General features: G+C 51.1%; 3 protein-coding genes across 3 annotated transcripts; all 3 read right to left on the bottom strand.

The window, feature by feature from the left end:
* Positions 1-965: 965 nt before the first annotated feature.
* On the bottom strand, positions 966-6064 carry LOC112875037 (nuclear pore complex protein NUP96). Its single transcript, XM_025938719.1, has 6 exons — positions 5747-6064; positions 2721-5278; positions 2448-2571; positions 2044-2189; positions 1869-1966; positions 966-1568 (listed from the first exon to the last, which is right to left on the bottom strand). Exons 2-6 carry the CDS (start codon positions 5181-5183, stop codon positions 1382-1384), a joined length of 3018 nt encoding a protein of 1005 aa, XP_025794504.1. The 5' UTR covers positions 5184-5278; positions 5747-6064; the 3' UTR covers positions 966-1381.
* A 632-nt stretch (positions 6065-6696) lies between these two features.
* On the bottom strand, positions 6697-9773 carry LOC112877983 (alanine--glyoxylate aminotransferase 2 homolog 1, mitochondrial). Its single transcript, XM_025942358.1, has 9 exons — positions 9450-9773; positions 8829-9059; positions 8570-8740; positions 8160-8303; positions 7853-8032; positions 7520-7745; positions 7283-7396; positions 7073-7159; positions 6697-6981 (listed from the first exon to the last, which is right to left on the bottom strand). The coding sequence occupies exons 1-9, from the start codon at positions 9690-9692 to the stop codon at positions 6938-6940; spliced, it is 1440 nt and encodes a 479-aa protein (XP_025798143.1). The 5' UTR covers positions 9693-9773; the 3' UTR covers positions 6697-6937.
* Positions 9774-13643: 3870 nt separating this feature from the next.
* Positions 13644-14973, bottom strand: LOC112876284 (transcription factor ILI3-like). Its single transcript, XM_025940361.1, has 2 exons — positions 14486-14973; positions 13644-14329 (listed from the first exon to the last, which is right to left on the bottom strand). The coding sequence occupies exons 1-2, from the start codon at positions 14588-14590 to the stop codon at positions 14177-14179; spliced, it is 258 nt and encodes an 85-aa protein (XP_025796146.1). The 5' UTR covers positions 14591-14973; the 3' UTR covers positions 13644-14176.
* Positions 14974-17351: the final 2378 nt, after the last annotated feature.

Raw genomic sequence — 17351 nt, forward strand, 5'->3', positions numbered from 1 at the left:
CTCTGCCTCGGCGATCCTTCTTTTTGACGGGTGTGTCTCTTTTTGTACGGGTCGGTCTCTCAGTCTCAGCGCAACATTTTATCAGTAACCTGTCTGCGATGCATGATAATTTACCGCTGGCTATCAAGCAGTGTTAGTTACGGTCTGTGAAAACGGGAAGATATTCTGTCACGTCCTGCCGGGAAGACGTCTCCGTCGACCGTCCATCTTTTATTCTTTTGTGATGTGAGTGTAAAACAGTCACATGTAACATGTTGCATGTCTGCGCGTGTCCGCACCGCACCAGGGTATCTTTCTCCTAGTCGGTTTGCGTGATTGATGCTCCCGGTCTCTCTTTCCTGACGGTTCCTGGAATCCGAGGGCGGTGCTGGGACACCTCACTTGGGTGTGCCGCCGGTTGTGGCGGGAGCACTGACCATGCCAGGTCGCCATGCCTTATAGGACTCGATTGAGATTTTCTTTCATAAGCACGGGTTAGATAGGTGATCATTGATGATCTATCCAGACCTTCGCTGCTGACTCACCATCTTATCATTTCCCTTGGACAGCTGGGCTACCGAGCTGCATCGTCGAGATTATTCTAAACCATCTCACTAAACCACAAAAGCCATGTTTATTTGCTGGGGACTTGGGTGAGGGGTACACACCATCGGCAGCAAAGGACCAACTTCTCGAATCAACCGTCCACAGCTGAATTGCAGACGACCCGGGAAATTTTTCAGGGCGTGCCGTGACGTGTGAACGGGGGGAGGGGCTGTCTTTTTCCTGCAAAGTGAAACGCGCGCACCACGAAGCCAGAAAACCCATGTGCGCTGCGTCGCCATCCGTCCCCGGTATTAGGCCACGGCAGCAGGTCCCTGTTCTCTAACCTGAAGCTTCCCAAGTTTATTCAAAAGCACACTCCAGTAGCGTGACCTGATCTTAAGACTTGCACGCCAGAGCAAGATCAACACTCCACTTGGGACTTGGGAGGGACAAGCAACGGATTCATTAATCTTCAACGTATCCCGTACAAAGGACGCGGTTCTTCGGTGTAATCACAAAAAGAAGCCGAGGAAACACGTTGATGGGCAGAGCCTCACAACTCAACAGTTTACAAGACCTGATACTCTATGCAACCCCCACAAAAAAAAAATCCAGCTAGATGTCCTCCGGGCCGGGGGTTACAATGTATGCCAATTCAGCGGGGACAACATCAGGTTATACATTTCTACCACACATGAGACGTGCAAACTCCTGGAGCTCTTCGGTGTATTGTAGAGGCTTGAGAGGTCTCCTTCACCCAGATACCATACCGGTCTGAACAGCAGCCATGTTTAAACACTGCAGACCAAAAGAAAGGTCCCAGAGAGCCTACGGAACGATGGCACGGATACTTCTGTCATGAATCACTGCACAGAATTTCGGTGAAGAGAGAGACTGCCTCCTGCATGTACGACGACTTGCGGTCATCAGGGACCGGAGCACTCAGCATCGTCTGGAAACATCCCATGTGTAGATTCATTGCCACGCCTGGGGCCTTCATGAAAAGCTCACATAGCTCATCTGCCATCTTTGAGTAGCATGCCCTGCCATTCTCGACACGGTCAGCAAGCCCAGCATGAAAATATTCTAAAACAAAACCTAAAACGGTTACAACACAATGTGGATGAATTCAAAATTGAGTTAACCGGCCGAACTTTGAGTAGTTAATATAATGAAAACGGATTTCCTCAGGTGGCTTGAGATTGCATGAGGTAATATAGAATTCAGTTGCGGCAAAGGGACCCATTCCATCAAAACATGAATAAAAGCAAACGATCAAGCGGAGATTGGTTCTTAGTCTCTTAAGTGCTGGATCTATTCTACATTGAAGAATCAAATGTTACCTTGATTCAACAGGTAATTTGCTTCCCCAGACTAGTAATGAATCATTTAATCGGCCGAAGAAACTTTTGCATGATTCGTTTTTCTTCGAAAGTGGATCCTGAAAGATAAAGTAATGCTGCTTTCATTTACATATATTCAAAAAAATGTGATAGTAGCTGAAGAAAGTGTTCATACCGAATCATCCATTGCACTTTCTTCTTGCATTGAATTCTTCAGAATGTAGAAATCAATGTATATTCCGGCACCAAGGTCCCAGTCAGCAATTTCAGACTTATGATTCTCCAAGGCACTTGTGATCTCCCAGATCTCCTGATGGTTTGCTGAACCAAATACCGAGAAATAAGTGATTGCATACTAATATCACAGCATCAAGAATGATATGATTATTGAGGAAAAAAAGGACACCTCCACCAAGCATATAAACAAATAGATGATGAAAAGAAAAAAGAATAGTAGATTTATTGACCAAGCTCAATTTCTGGCCAAAAAAAGTGCAGCTGTATACTTATGCACAAGAAATACAATGAATCAAGGTATTCAATAAAATATTTGACCAGTGCACTGTAGGGAAAACTTACATGACAGAAACATAGTATGAGCAACAGAGGTCATGAAAATAGTATGAGCTTTCTTCCAATTGCCACACCGAATAAAATTCTCCAGTGCACCCTGCTGATCTCCATAGTATTCATGATAAAGAGCCTGTATATAAAGCTTATTAGCAATGTTTCATGTGTAATGTTTCTTTCTTTTTTAAACCCTCTGGCATCACAAAAATATTGAAGGGCCACATACTCAGCAAATATGAGCATTAAATAATTTGTGATAAGCTCCAAAAAAAAAAAACTCACCAGAGCTTCATACATCCATTCTTCTGGTATACCAAGTTCCACAATGTATTGCCTTTGAGCATCATCTTTACTCCACAACTCACAATACTGTGATAGAACTTCCCTGATTAACTTCTCATGGATGTATGGGGCATCATCGAGATATGGCATGTGTAGAATGACATAGATAGCCCAATGGCACTTCCCAAGACAAAGTAACTGATAAACAAAACTCAAATCCAGCAAGTGAAGATCATTTGAATTGAAAGCACCAATAGCTTCCAAAATTGAACGCTGATGCCATATCATATGATAGTCCAAGGGATCATATGAAGATGAGAATGCACTAAACATAGTTTTTAGCAGCCCAAACTTCTCATCTTGACTGGCATGAAGAAGCATTAGGTAAAAAGAGATGTCAAAACGGTCACCTGGGGACCACTTAAGTGCTTCATCAAGTGGTCCTTCATCTATATATACAGGAACAGGATAGGGAACCTTGGCCTTACTCAGGAGATGATCGTAGAAACGAATTATAGTATCAAGTGATGTATCAGGTGGTAATTGATACCACATGATCAAACCAAGGTACCTTTTCCAGTCAATTGATGAATCTAGGAAAGCAGCCTGTATGTTACCAGCAAGCAACTCATATACCTTTAACCTGTCTTCCTCAATATAATTAAAATCTAGGCCATTCATTTTCCATAGATCCAGTTGCTGAGAAAGGTCAGATCGATTTGACATTGATCCACCTGCCTGACATAGCAAGATTGCCAACCGCACATCACCCCTTGACGCAGCAACTTCTGTGGCCGGGTCCAATTGTCGACCAGTCAGAAGAAGAAGAATATGTTCCAAGTACCTGGCATCACTTAAGGAACTGACCTCGCCTTGCACCCGATGGCAAACACTGTCCTGCAACCAATTGCTAAAGTCTGCTCTCCTAACCAAAGGGAGTGCATCAAGATCTATGTTGACGGAACCTTCTTTCTTGTCTAAAACCATGCCTTCCTGATCATCATCTCCAATGGGCTCCAACTGGTTTCCATTTGCTCTTTCTGAGAACAAGACCCTAATTAATTCCCAGACTGTAACTTGATGCATTAACAGCACACGTGATGACATAGATAGATCACTGACTTCAAGCTGCCTTTCAATGATGTCAATATATGACCTGCAGATGTCTGGCAAAACCAAACGATTTGCCACAACTTTCTGAAGCTTTAATCTAAATGAGTCAGACTCAGTCTCCAGAAATTCATGATCAAGACTCTTATGGAGGTCCATCGGATCAGAAAAAACTAGTTCTGCTAGGTCCTCCTTAATCTTGTTCTTATCATCACGCACAACTTTGTCGCTTGCAACTTTCTCTATGTGAATAACAGAAGATAGGCCAGTTCCAGGACTATTTACCAGACTACCTGAATGAACGAGCATACCATTTGGTCCCCAACCAACACGAAATGACCTACCCATGAATAAAGCAGCATCCACTACACAATTAGCATACATTTTTCCAGCAACAGGAGTTTCTTGCTCAGCTGGCAGCTTAAAGCCTTCAACCTTGGTCATTTTCACTGGAAATCCTTTGTTTTGCCCAGACATTAGCATGCCTTGAGTCGATGGACCAAGCTCTGAAGAATTCATACTGTATTCCAATAGTGCGTGTGGTTCTTTCCGAGAAGGCATACCAGACCTCCTGCCAGCCTTTTGAGAAGACATGTGCAAGGGTGAGACAGACCTTAACCTTGGACCTTTACCACTAGAAGTGGGTGAATCCACATTCATCCTTTCTCTGCTAAGGTACCTCTCATCAGATGGGAACCCATCCTCCATATATTCATCATCTTCCTCATTGTAAAACATAGCCATCCTCATTTCTTGCATCTTTGCAGGGTCAAGCCCAAGATGAGCAGGCAATGAATGTGAAAGCTCAATTTCATAACCATTTGAAGGTGGGTCTCTTTCTCTTAGTTCGGCAATTGGCTGCCGAACAGCTGCCTCATCCATCACAACATCTTCCTCCTCGTCCACAAGCCCAAATCTACTAAAATGATCAACCTCAAATTTCCATTTACCATTCACTGGATTGAACGAAAGAAACCTAGCACCTTGCTTTCTTGCACGACACTTTAGCACTTCAACAAGGATACTGGGCTCCTGAAGGTCCTTTAGATTCAGCAGCAATGACACTTCCGCTGCTTTATTAAGACCATGCCCTACAGGAGGCTTACCAGTCTCATCCTCATAAACCACCACAGAATGTTTATCAAACCTGACGATATCATTCAGGTCAATCCCCCTCACATCGGTGTTTCCCAGGAACCTAACCTGACCATATCCAGCCCTCCCGATGATGAAGTTCGGAACCCTGCTGCAGTAGCCAGGATCAGCCACCTCCCTCTCAACCAGATCATTGATCGACGGCCTTGTGAAGTACTCAGAGGAGCGCAACACAGGGAACACAGTGCCAGCAGCCATGGGGGATAGTGTGGTGATAACCCAGAGTCAGCAGCAGTGGGTGAGTGATCCCTGTCGTGCTTCCGAGTACTTCATAGCTCCATGCACAACCAGCCCTGCTCCACAGAAATGGTTCATGGTGAGATCAGAGCACATGCCAAGGCGGACTGAATGTTTTCGCAAACTTAGAAATAGAGCCAAGGGGACTGTTGGGGGGGGGGGGGGGGGGGGGGTTCTAAGTGATGACCAAAAAAAAAGTTTCACAAGGTTCCAGCTAATTTATCTACAGTAATCACTACTCCAACAACCAATGCAGAAGTGAAATACGCAATGACACAAAAAAGGGCCTAATACCATCTCCAATATTAGAACAAAACTCGTCAATTGGCTTACAAAACCCCAGATTAGCAAGAGCACCATCCTTACTGGGCTCAATATGCTGTCTTGTTTGCTCAAAATCAGTTGACTTTAGTCGCAAAGTTTTCTCCGAGCCAGAGGCACATAATGAACGCATGTCTCCAACTAACTTAAATCCAAATTTGTTACTCAAGCAGAAATAGCTGTTGGGAGCTCTAATTACGAACCGTGGGGGCGTCGCCGCTTCGGCCCGGCGAGAGGGGAAGCCGGAGAGGTACTGAAGGAGGCCGCGACAGCGGAGGTGCGGCACCGGCGAGTCGGCGACGGCGGAACGAGCCAAGGATCTACTGGAGGCCTGCGGCCGACGTGAAAGCGGGAAGTCAGGGAGGCCACGGCAGCGGCGGCGGAGGGACGCACGGGCGGCGGAGGGAACCGATCTAGGGTTTAAGGAGGAAGGAGCAAGCAGGGGGACGAACAGCCGAACAGGAGAGTGGCCGAGCAGAGAGCCTGCGATGCGCAGCGGGAGCGCCGGCGTGAGATCGGGAGGATGGGCTTCCAGTGCCTCTAAAAAATGCTTGGGTTGGATTTAAGTAGAAGTGGGCCTAGGCTCGGTACTGGATTAACCACCTGCGGGGTTTCCAGGCTGGCCCAATTATCTAAGACCGCATCTGGCGTTATGGATTTTGCTTGGGGTTGGATTTAAGCAGAAATGGGCCTAGGCCCGATGCTGAATTAACCACCTGTGGGGGTTTCGGGCTGGCCCAATTATCTAACACCGCACCTCGCGTAATGAATTCGTCTCCAGCTGGCCTCAGGAATTGGAAGCCCATCCTCTCGATCGCCGGCGCTCCCGCTACACATGTGTATACTTCTGCTTAATCTTTGAAGTTGGTCTTTAGATGCATATTTTATTATTTTCTCATGATGCTAGAGTTGGTGGAGTTAGAGTCGTTCTTTTAGAGCGGTTCTAAATGAATGATGTTTTAATCACAAAAACGATTTATTTTTTTAGACGAGAAGGCAACAGGCTCGAAGAACAAGCAGCGAGGAAAATCACTCGTGGAAAACCGAAATACTGCAGTTTGACCGGCAGGACGTGTTCTCTATTAAAAACTCCCTCCGTTCTTAATTTTCTTATCATAAACCAAGGTAGTATTGGATTATGCTAATGCAAACATACTTATGGGTAACATGTTCGCTTGCTCGCTATTATTTATTAACTAGTTCTTTTACAAACGGCTCGCAAGCCGACAGTACATTCTGAATTTCTGATATTTTCTTCCCCTTCATTCATTTATTCCTGCGGGGTTCTATTTCACCATGTCAGTACATGCCATGGAATCATCTGCCTTTCAGTATCAGGCCATGCATATCTTGCGGTCGCAGGAACTGAGGGTTCAACGGAGACGCATTCTCATTCAGAGGCCTGACATCGCGTAATCCATGGCGTCCACCAAGAAGTCTGTGATAAACAGCGTTTTTGTTAGGTTCATAGTTTGTACGCGCAACGGAGCAATTGAAAGGTATTTTAAAGACTGGAGAACTCTCTGAACCTGCGTCGTCCTTTGAAAAGCACATTGGTGGTTTTATTCTGAAGACGTTACCATGCAGACCGCCTTTTCCAACTAGTACCCCGAGATCTGGTTAACAAGGATTATAAAGGGGGGAAACGGTCACGGCACGTACAGAACTACAGATCTACACATCAATATACAACCATGGCCATGGAGAGGGAGGGAGGGAGGGAGAATGAGCGACGGCACCTTTGAGTTTCTCAAACAGTTCGGCAGTTTCTGCCTTGGCAGGGGTCTTCTCCTTCCTGTCGGTCACGAGTTCAACGCCAAGCATGAGTCCCCTTCCTCTAACATCACCTATGACTGACACCAGCAAGACCAAAGGTAGCTAAGCAAGAAAATTTAAACTTTCACAACAAATGTTTAGCAGAAAAGGTTGGACCAGAGAAAGACTAGATGAACAGAAATGGAGATTGGAGATTTTACTTTCGTGCTGCTCCTGAAGTGATTTTAGACGCTCCACCAAGTGAGCTCCTACATCAGCACAATGTGCCTGGCGTTTCTCCTTGTCAAGAACCTTAAGCACAGCCAATCCACCAGCAGAACAAACTGGGTTTCCACCAAATGTATTAAATTGGATTTTTTGAGACAACACACTTGCAATCTCAGGAGTCGTTACAACAGCCCCCAATGGTAGACCATTGCCAATCCCCTGAAACAATGGAAAACGCAGAAACAATCATATTAGCATCTGAACATGTAGTATTTTTTTTTCCCGGGGTCTAGAGGACATGCTTGCACATCAGAATATGAGATAACCTTTGCCATTGTTACAATGTCTGGAATGACATCTTGCGTCTGGAAACCCCAGTAATGACTTCCAGTACGACCGAATCCACTCTGGACTTCATCAGCAATACAAACACCACCAGCCTTCCGCACAATGTCATAAGCTAACTTAAGGTATCCAGGAGCTAGTTCGACAGCACCTCCAACACCCTACAGCCATGACAAGGTATCAGCAAGATTTGCCACGTGGGTAAGTTATTCTGGAGTGATACTAAAAATACAGCTATTCTATTATTTCGCTATAGTATTTTAAGAATGGACTGTTCAAAGTTTATACCTGAAATGTTTCTGCAATGAAGCCTGCAACCCTTCCTGAACTTCCATAGGTTATATGTTCTTGGACCTCCTTGGCATAAGCTGCAGCATCAGATCCAAAAGTCCCCCGGTAAGGATCAGGGTTCATGACATGATGTATTTCACCCTGCGAAGTTTTGATGAGAAACTGATCATTAGTATAAAAAAACTGATACTATTTTGCTTCGTAATCACAGAGATTATTGTCTGGTTTTCATTATGACAGCAGAAGTTCATATAACTAAGGTAAGCTTAACCTAAATAGATGAGGCATATGATCAAATTTCAATCTAAAAAGCATTTGAAGGAGTCAAATCAAGTAGTAAACCATCTCTACAAATCAAGTAGTAAACCATCTCTAAAGTGCATTAACTGATTATGCGGTACACAAACCTGAGGAATTGGGTACTTCCATGTCTGCAAACCAGTCAATCCTATTGTTCCAGCACTTCCACCGTGATATGCATTTCTGAGTGCAATCATACTGAGGTTCCCACTGTACAGCCGGGCCATCAACATTGCTAATTCATTTGCTTCAGTCCCAGAATTGACAAAATACACAACCTGTGGCACCCCAAAACACGAAATAAGTTTTCCAGTCTTAGATACAATAGTTAGTGTTATGACCACACGCAGAGAGGCAGTATTTTACCTTGAGATTGCCAGGCATTTTGGAGGTGAGTGCCTCTGCAAACTCGACAATGGCATGATGCAAATATATGGTGGTTGTGTGCTGGAGCAACTTGGTCTGCTCCACCACAGCATTGACAATATCCGGATGGCAATGGCCGCAAGAAACTGTCACGATACCCCCAAAGCAATCGAGGTATCTCTTCCCATGCTCGTCATACAGATACTGCATCTTTCCCTCCACAATGTTGAGCTGTTAACACAGTTGAAATGACTTCTTCAGTCACCGAGTCAACTAATTTTCATTCTGTCACTGTCTCATCGTTTATAGAATAAGACTACACGGTGGTTGTTGTACTTGTACTGCCAGAGTTCTTGGCATGATCAGTTTATCCCGAAGCTTACATGGTAAAGCTAATAAACCACAATATGAAAACACATGGAAAATTTATTCTCCTAATGAAATGGAAAAGGGCCAGCGATGACGCTGCTTTGTGATCAGGATCAACCCCGATAAAGACATGTTCACCGAAGCTCCCAACTTTTTGGAACATCAACTTCATCGCACGCGGAAAACAACAGTTTGGAGGAAGAAGAGCAGGCACCGAGACAGACACGATCAACATTCAGGAGGAGCTTTTACCGGCTTCTGGTAGTAGTGGAAGAGCGACGGGCCAAGGACGGCCTTCCTCTTCTCGAAGATCTCGGCGGCGCCCATCCCGGCGTACGGGCGGGGCTGGTGGTCGAACGGCGGCATCTCAGGCGCCGCCCGCGACGGTCCCCGATCGGGCGCCGCCTCCGACGAGACCAGCCGCCGCAGCACCTCCGCCGGGCATCGCCGGTGGCCTGCGGCGGAAGCGCCGCGGCGAAGCAGCGAGGCGGCCATCGACGGACAAGGACAACCGGGAACGGAGCCTGAACTCGCCGGGCCCGGTGGTTGGACGAGGAGGAGGAGATAGGGCAATGCGTGTGGGATTAGCACGCGAGGGGAGGCCCGGCGGGGAAGGATTAGTGGGTGGCCGCCGCCGTAGTGGTGGCAGTGACGTGGCGAAGTTCCAGATTCCGATAGGGACGCATCTCGCGGGATCTTTTTATCCCCCTGACGTGGTGCGGCGTGTACTCCCTCACTGGCGCGTGGGGCCACCGCGCCGAGGAAGCGGTTGGTGGCGTAGGAGTTGTTCGAAGTGGTGGTGACTGGTGAGTCATCACTACTCGACGCCCGTGACCAGGGGATGTTCACCCCCTTTCTCCTTTGCTTTCCCCGCGGCGTGTGGATGTCTTGATACGGATCCCCCTGATCCCTGCCGGGCGATTCAGTCGGTGACTCACGCATGCTCGGATGATTTGTTTCGATCCGCCTTCCTCGTTCTCTCACGCACTAGCGGCGGGTTACGCCTTGGGTGAAAGCCGGTTGCCTGCATGAGTTCGTTTGGATCTTCAGAGATGCTGGAGGCGGCGAACTGCCATGTCTCGAGTTCGATGAGATGCTGATGGCGTTCCCGCAAGCTGCTGCCTTTGGGCAGTTCAGAGTCAGGTTTTTCTTTTCGTGGCTGTAGTAGTTCAGAGTCGATTTGGATTTCGTTGAGCTTGGATCCTCTGTTTGAATTTTGAAATCTCGATTCTCGACGGGTTGCTTAAGTTGGACGGAGTTAGCCTGCAGACAAATTCAGCAGCATCTGACCCTGTACGAGGAACGACCACCCGTGTGGGTTCAGTGTTCAGGTAGCATGGATTCTGAAGACAAACTGGAGATGCTGCTGACCTGCTGCCAGCCGCCATCGACCTCTGCCAGGGGGGAGTTGCTTCTGAGGAGGAATTGGGCTACATCGACACATATTTGGGCCCATGAGAGTATCGGGCCGTTCGACCACAGCGCGTGCATTGTACACAAGTGGTGGGCTCGGCGGGTAGCAGCTCCACCATTCAAAAGCGGTCCCCATCTCCCGCGGCCCATGTCGCACGCCGAGCGCAGCACCGGCAGCGGGCTGCGGGCCACGTGCGGCCGCCGGCGTGGGGGTCTAGATCCGACGACCGACGACTCCCCCGTGCTCGCCCTCCCCCGGCCCGATCGAGCCGAGCAGTGCGCGGTGAGGTCGCGCGCCGTACAAACACCCTCCATTCCCCTGCCTGCCTGGTGGCGCCACCACGGCACAACGCCGCGGCATCGCCCGTTCTCCTGCCGACTCGTAGCAGCAGCAGCAGCTTGCCCCGCGCCCCGGATCGTTCCGGAAACAGGGCCGCCGTCCTGCGGTGTCCCGCGCTGCCGAGGTAGCAGGCGAGGACCTACCGCCACAGGCGGGCCTGACAGGCACCCCGCGGAAAAGCTCGTGGGCGCCCCCCCGCGCCTTTTTCGTTTCTGCGATCTGCGGCGGGTGAGCCCATGGAAGCTTGTTGGTGGACTGGTGGTTCCTCCTCCTCCCGCGCGGTGGCCCGGGCCGCCTGAGCTGTGGTGGTCCAGTGCGGCCGCGGCGCAGGCGAGCGGCGCGTGGGATCGAATCGACCGACCGGTCGATCGATCTGTGCGTCGCGATGGGGGGTGGGTGAGGACCATCTTATCGGCAGCGCCTGCTGCCCGGCCTACAGGAGGCTGCTGGGACGATTCGCTTTCGTGCCGGCAATTGCCGCCCGGATCGCGGTGCCCCGATCCGACGGCAGCGCCTCGCGGCCCTGACAGCGACGCCACTGCCACGCCACCGCCGCCCCTGCGCCACCATCATGCCACCGCCGGGCGGCCGGCGACCCCCCCTGCTGCCCGGCAAGTGGATCGGCGTGATTAATTGGCTTCTCATTACACGTCACACTCCCTTTCAAGAATACACCGATCGAGCACGTGGTGTGCATGGATCAGTAGACTAAACACTAACAATCAATGCGGTTATTAGCACGCCATGCATCCGTTTGTCGCCATTGAAGAAGCGTACGATCGAGTGGTTGCTTGAGGGACGGACGGAATCCTTCCTCTGTGCTGCCAGTACGCTGTACGCGCCTGCCTGTCCTAGTATAGTGGCTGCTCGGACCTGGGCGTGGCCGGTGGTTTGACTGACGGGACAGGTGAAGCACATTTCTAGGGCGCGCCAGGACAGGGCTCCTCATTATGTGGGCACCGGCCTGGCCGGCGACCCTCACCTGCCCAGCGCCGGCCCTTGGCGTCGCGGACAGAAAGCTTGCTCCCTCCCCAAATCGCTCCGAAAACCACTTCATCCCGGTCCCGGCCGGCGACGACACCTTGGGCGGATCCCCCTGAGCTCGCGGCTTTCCATGCCGCATGGCCCGGCCCTCAGCCGAGTGTGCGAGCTGCCTGGATAATCCCCTCCCGTGTCCCATCCGTCCAGAGTTTCGGAACTCATAAACAAACGCGAGCTTTTCCCCTCCTCTCAGGCTCTCCAAGACCCGGTCTGCTCCGGCAGAAATGGCTTCTTGTGTAGTGCACGCTCTCCAGTCCAGGTCTCTCCTTGAACTGCGAGCGAGGCCATTTCCTAAGCGCGTGTGGTTTAGTAAACTACGCGCACTAAACTAGTAATAACTGATCTGCCAGTGTCTTGAAACACGGGGCATCGAGCTAGTAGAACCCTAGGATAATCTGTCCTGTTGGATGGAACGTTTTGGACGCATCTGCGATTCTGCACAGGCCCTGAGAGATCTGACTGGATGCCGAGAGCAAAGCCCGGATCCTCCTGCACAGTCGTTGAGATATCTCGGCAGGCGTTGGGGGGCAAACCGGCGCGTCCAGTCGAGCTCGAGTCAGTAGCTAGGGACAAAAAGGTCCCTGTGCATCGTTTGATAAATTTGGCACGCGAGTGATGGGAGTGGACTGCTGCACACCGGCAGCCGGATCGATCTCCTGCCCCTGGATGAAAGGGAAGCCGTCATGGTCGGAGAGAGCCGTTCGTTCATCCTCATCAGCCAGCAGCCACACTCTCGATCACGGCTATTGATCCAGACGTCTAATCGTCGTCGAATCTCGCGGGACTTGGACTGGGCTTGGAAAGCCGGTTTTCGTCAGCTCTTAAGAGCGTCGTACTTGCTGTCCCTGCGTCTCGGACACGAGCCTTGATTCCTGATGGCAATGGCCGGGCTCCGATCGAGTAGTAGCTAGTCCGGTAGGGAGCGGCGATCCGACGCCACGCGACCATGTCCGGAGAGATCTTGAAGCGATTGGCACCTGGTGGGTCCCCATGTCTCTGACAGTACTGAGACTGTCCATTTGTCCAAGATACTACTACATCCTGAGAATCCAAGCCCAATGCATGACAGGCCAGGCCAGGCCAAGCCAGAAAGTTTGACCCTCTAGGAACTGGGGCCAGCCCTAGCTTAGTTTCGATCCTACCCACACGCACCTTAACCTCGCTTTGGAAAAAAAAAAAAGCCTCAAAGCAGAGCCCGTTTTTGAACCCCGATCCTTAACCACGTTGCGGTTTCTTTAACCGTACCGCATCGATCGCCGCGTCTCCTCTCTCTCGCTCGTCGCCGGCCTGTCGATCCCCTCTCCGTCTGCGGCCGGCCGGCATCGAGCTTGCTGGATCTCGACCCGTTTCCACGTACGCCGGCGCGCAGCCGCACGAGGGGCCTTCGTTTTCGTATTGATTTCACGTCGCTCGAGTCGTTTTGCCGTATCCGTGCTGGGCGTCGCCACGTGAAGCGCTCGAGCAGCCTCTCCATATATCCATCATTCTATGGCGTAGAGCCTTCTCCCGAAATCCATTTCCGGCCTCTGGTTTTCACTCGCTTCTTCCCTCCGTATGTTGTCGAAAACGATTTCAACTCTTCCTTTTTTAACAAAAAAAGTTAACAGACGGAGCACATTATTATCGAGTTACATCAGGGTGAACAGACAGGGGAAACACATGACGGTGCTATATATTTGCCTCCAGAGCGGTCGTCGTTAAGACGTTAAGCTTGTCCCTCCGTTTGCAAGGACAGAGCAGACAAGAGCAACGACAGGCCATTTACAAATAAAGCAAAAATAAACTCTTATAATAGCTAGGATGCATCTGCAACTCTGAACAGCTACAGTCTACTACAGATGACGAGCTACTTACTACAAGCTACAAACCGGCAGTACCTTGCCTGGTCGGTTAATAGAAGTCCATATATATATCTCTACTAACCCCTCTGGTACACCAAGAGCTACCCCTTCGTTCGTTGTCTTCTCAACGAGGGTCCTTGGATTCATAAGACAGCAGGTACGGAAACAAACACACACTGGAGGAAGAAGAAGAAGAAGAAGAAGAAGAAGAAGGAAAAAAAAGAGAACATAAGTAAGGTCGTAGCAAGCGAGCAAGCTCCTTCAGTTCGTCGTCTTCACTAATTCAGCCGCGCGGGCCGCTGCAGCTGGCTAGGTAGCAGGCAGGAGAGGGCCCGGCCGGCCGGTCACCGGAGTAGGCTCCGGATTATCTCGGCCTGGGGGCTGTCGTTGTCCATGGTCGCCATGAGCCCCGACAGCCGCTCCGAGAGGTCGTCCACCTCCCGGTGCAGGCTCTTAATGTAGCTGCACGTCTCCTTCAGGAGCTTCGACGCCGACGACTGCACATATGCACGCACACGGCCGGCATCAGACAAAAGAGCCCGAGGGCAACAATCCATTTCGGGCTTTGCGGCTGCACCGACGAAATGGGGCTGCAGCTGCACTGCACGCACCCTGCGTGATGTGCATTCGGGGAACGGAATGAAGTGACATACCCGGCTCGCGTTCCGGCGGCGGGAGGACTCCGGGAGGAGCGCCTGGAGCTTGGAGATGAGCTCGTTGATCTCGTCGTCGCTGATCCTGCCGCGGCGGCCCGACATCTCCGGCCGGCGACCGTGTCCTACCTAGCTCAGAGAGTACTTGCTTATTGGATGCTACAGCACCTGGTGGATTCTTCGTCTTCGGCGTCGTCGTCTCTGCCTCGGCCTCTCTCGCAGAACTTGCGTATATATGTAGTACGTGTACGAGCTCGGGTCAAGAGCAAGCGTGCAAACGGAAATAGGAGCCAGGGGAGGAAAAGAAAAGGTGAGAGGGACCTGAAAAGGATAGGGTTTCAATGCCTTAAACCTAGCCGGTGAACTCCGGCGAGTGCTGTTAACTTGTTACTGTGCGCGGGAGAGGGAGAGAACTGGCAGAGCAGTGAGTGGTGGCAGCTGGTGGGCAGCAGCGAGGTAGAACTAGAAGCTTGCAACTGCAACTGGGAGGAGCCCGTGGGTTGGTCCGAAAGAGATGGGGAGGGAGCGCGTATTAATAGGGGGGAGAGGGACTGTCACTGGGAGAGGGGAGATGGGCCCACCGCGGTTGAATCCGGCCCGCATGACCTCACCGTTAAGGAAGTGGACACGGGCTGCCCTGGCCCGGCCCATGGGCTCCAGGTACAGGGCCTAAAAGGGATGTGACAGTGGTACTATACCAACCGACACGTACTTGTGACAGACAACGCCAGTGTTGATCGTGTAATTAGTGCCACTACTAGTTCTGGGTTCCTAGAAAATGAACGGCCAATCTGGAGCATTTTTGCTGCGTTAGTGAAGCACTCAAATAAAACCGCGTTAGCTTAAGTTGTATCGTCTTCTCTAGCTCGCTTGTAGCAACTTGGTGCCGGTGACAATGAGGCGGGTGACTGGGGCAGTCCTCAGGAGATGCGACGTCGTGTTAAAATGGGTATTCTTGTGGGAACCGGTTTCCTTTGCAACACTGCAGGGTATGGGCCCAATTGCATTTCGGTCTACATGTTAGTGGGTGCGAGTTTCTTTGCAGAGGAACAACCATATCAACCCGTCAAAAATACCACTAGGGAGTGCGATAACCCGTCAAAGCTAAAACAGTTAGAATACAACTGAATCAGATACATGTAGATGAGGAAATAAAAGCGTTTGAATCTATAGCTTTTGCATTGTTACCCGAAACTGCAGTAGGCAGGCTCATCACTGACCTGAACTTTCATAAAGATACACATGCAGGTGCAGCATACTCGATGATTGCCTCTCTTTTTTATTTGCAAATTCTAAAAAAAGAATCAGCAATAATATGGAAACCGTGCAGGCTTTTACTAGCACGCAATTAGTTGACGGCAAATGTTGACTTGGAGCGCCACATGCAAGGACCGGACCAGCTGATCAACGGGGAACGAAGGTACTACTACCAGCTCGCAGCGCTGTCCAAATAAAGGTAACCATGCTATCTATCTATCACTAACTCACTACTCCATGCATTCCAGCTGCTAGCTCCAGTAGATCCGCGTCTCGGCGAAGACGAAGAGGGCTGGCTTTTGGCGTTGGTCCGGACAAGGAGAAGGACTTGCCTCCGGTGTGGGGACGAGGCCCGAGATCGCGAGTATCTTTGGGATCGCCCCGTTTGAGGCGGTGCGGGGTGGTCCTTTAACTCGGCGGCGAGATCTTTTTCCCGCGCGATAGGACCTTCATAACTCGGCGGGAGCACGACACCCGCGCGTACGGACCCCACGTACATACGCTTGTGCCCCCCGCGGATGGGTGCGTAGCGTAGCGTAGTGGTCGGGAAGATTTATTCACCCACCAGGCATCCACCCATCGGTGTCCGGCGTGTATTTTTCAGGGCTCGAGTACCATTCAGACATGTATGGGAAAGCTGACCGCAGCACTACCCCCTGGCTGCTGCCTTCCCCCTATCCCTGTTCCCACGGGACACGGGCCACGGGTAGGTGACTGCAATGGCGGACGGTCGATCGCCGCCGGGAACGTCGGGTATATATCTCCTCGCCGGAGACACCTTGCTGGCCACCGTGCTTGGCATTAGCCCTTTGCTGCTCATACCGTTCGTTACTCACGGTCGGACTGGGTCGGTCGCTCCGCTCCCGTCGTCGTCATACGGCGAGCCGCGGCTGCTAGCCTGCTACATACGCAAGCTAGGAGGTGGTGGTTTAATCGCTGTGCAGCGTGGCCCACCGGCCGTCGGCGGGCCCGCCTGCCTCCCCAGCCAGGAGAGAGAGAGGTCGCGAGCTTCCGAGCAACGGGACCCCCCACGGGCCATGCATGCCCGCGCGCGGCGCAACACGGCCGGTGCCGAGGCCCTGCCCCGCCGACGTGTGCCGCGCGGCAGATACGGCCGGGCGGATTTCAGCGACGACATGGACACGTACGCTCCTGGATCGGTCGGATGTGACCACGGGACGGGAGGAGGGAGATGATCATCAGATGCCTCCATGGACATGTGACGCAGGTCGTACCACTTGGCACGGCCTGCCGTTCCTGCTGACAACAGGATCCTGGCCGCCTTACCTCCTAGTATCTCAATTTCTACTTGGATTCAGACTGCACATGCTGCGACAGCAGTGACAAAGGTGATGCCAAGGTGTAGGGTCTGCAATCGCGTCCCCGTGTTGTTGTTCGCCTATGCAGGCAATGATCAGCCAAGCTAAAAGGACGGCCCGGTCGATTTGAACGGTAAGAAAGCAGGAGAAGCACGGCGGCGCGTGCCGTGGAGATTGAAGATGCTCCGTGCTCGATCGGCGGCGGCCGGGAAATCGATAGCTGTCAGTAAACCATCGTCCCCTGCGCCCTGACAGTTTCACATGGCGAGCAGCGACTGCCGGAGGCCGAG

The sequence above is a fragment of the Panicum hallii genome, chromosome 9, assembly GCF_002211085.1.
Source record: "Panicum hallii strain FIL2 chromosome 9, PHallii_v3.1, whole genome shotgun sequence".
NCBI lineage: Eukaryota > Viridiplantae > Streptophyta > Magnoliopsida > Poales > Poaceae > Panicum > Panicum hallii.

What these genes read in the sequence shown, in the direction of transcription:
- LOC112877983 (XM_025942358.1), bottom strand. Translation starts at nt 9,692, where the DNA reads ATGGCCGCCTCGCTGCTTCGCCGCGGCGCTTCCGCCGCAGGCCACCGG. An exon ending in TCCACTACTACCAGAAGCCG is followed by an intron (nt 9,060 to 9,449) that starts GTAAAAGCTCCT and finishes CTGTGTTAACAG; the next exon opens with CTCAACATTGTGGAGGGAAA. An exon ending in GGAAGTACCCAATTCCTCAG is followed by an intron (nt 8,304 to 8,569) that starts GTTTGTGTACCG and finishes AAAACTTCGCAG; the next exon opens with GGTGAAATACATCATGTCAT.
- LOC112875037 (XM_025938719.1), bottom strand. Translation starts at nt 5,183, where the DNA reads ATGGCTGCTGGCACTGTGTTCCCTGTGTTGCGCTCCTCTGAGTACTTC. An exon ending in TCATACTATGTTTCTGTCAT is followed by an intron (nt 2,190 to 2,447) that starts GTAAGTTTTCCC and finishes TATTTGGTTCAG; the next exon opens with CAAACCATCAGGAGATCTGG. An exon ending in AAATTACCTGTTGAATCAAG is followed by an intron (nt 1,569 to 1,868) that starts GTAACATTTGAT and finishes CGAGAATGGCAG; the next exon opens with GGCATGCTACTCAAAGATGG.
- LOC112876284 (XM_025940361.1), bottom strand. Translation starts at nt 14,590, where the DNA reads ATGTCGGGCCGCCGCGGCAGGATCAGCGACGACGAGATCAACGAGCTC. An exon ending in GCCGCCGGAACGCGAGCCGG is followed by an intron (nt 14,330 to 14,485) that starts GTATGTCACTTC and finishes GCATATGTGCAG; the next exon opens with TCGTCGGCGTCGAAGCTCCT.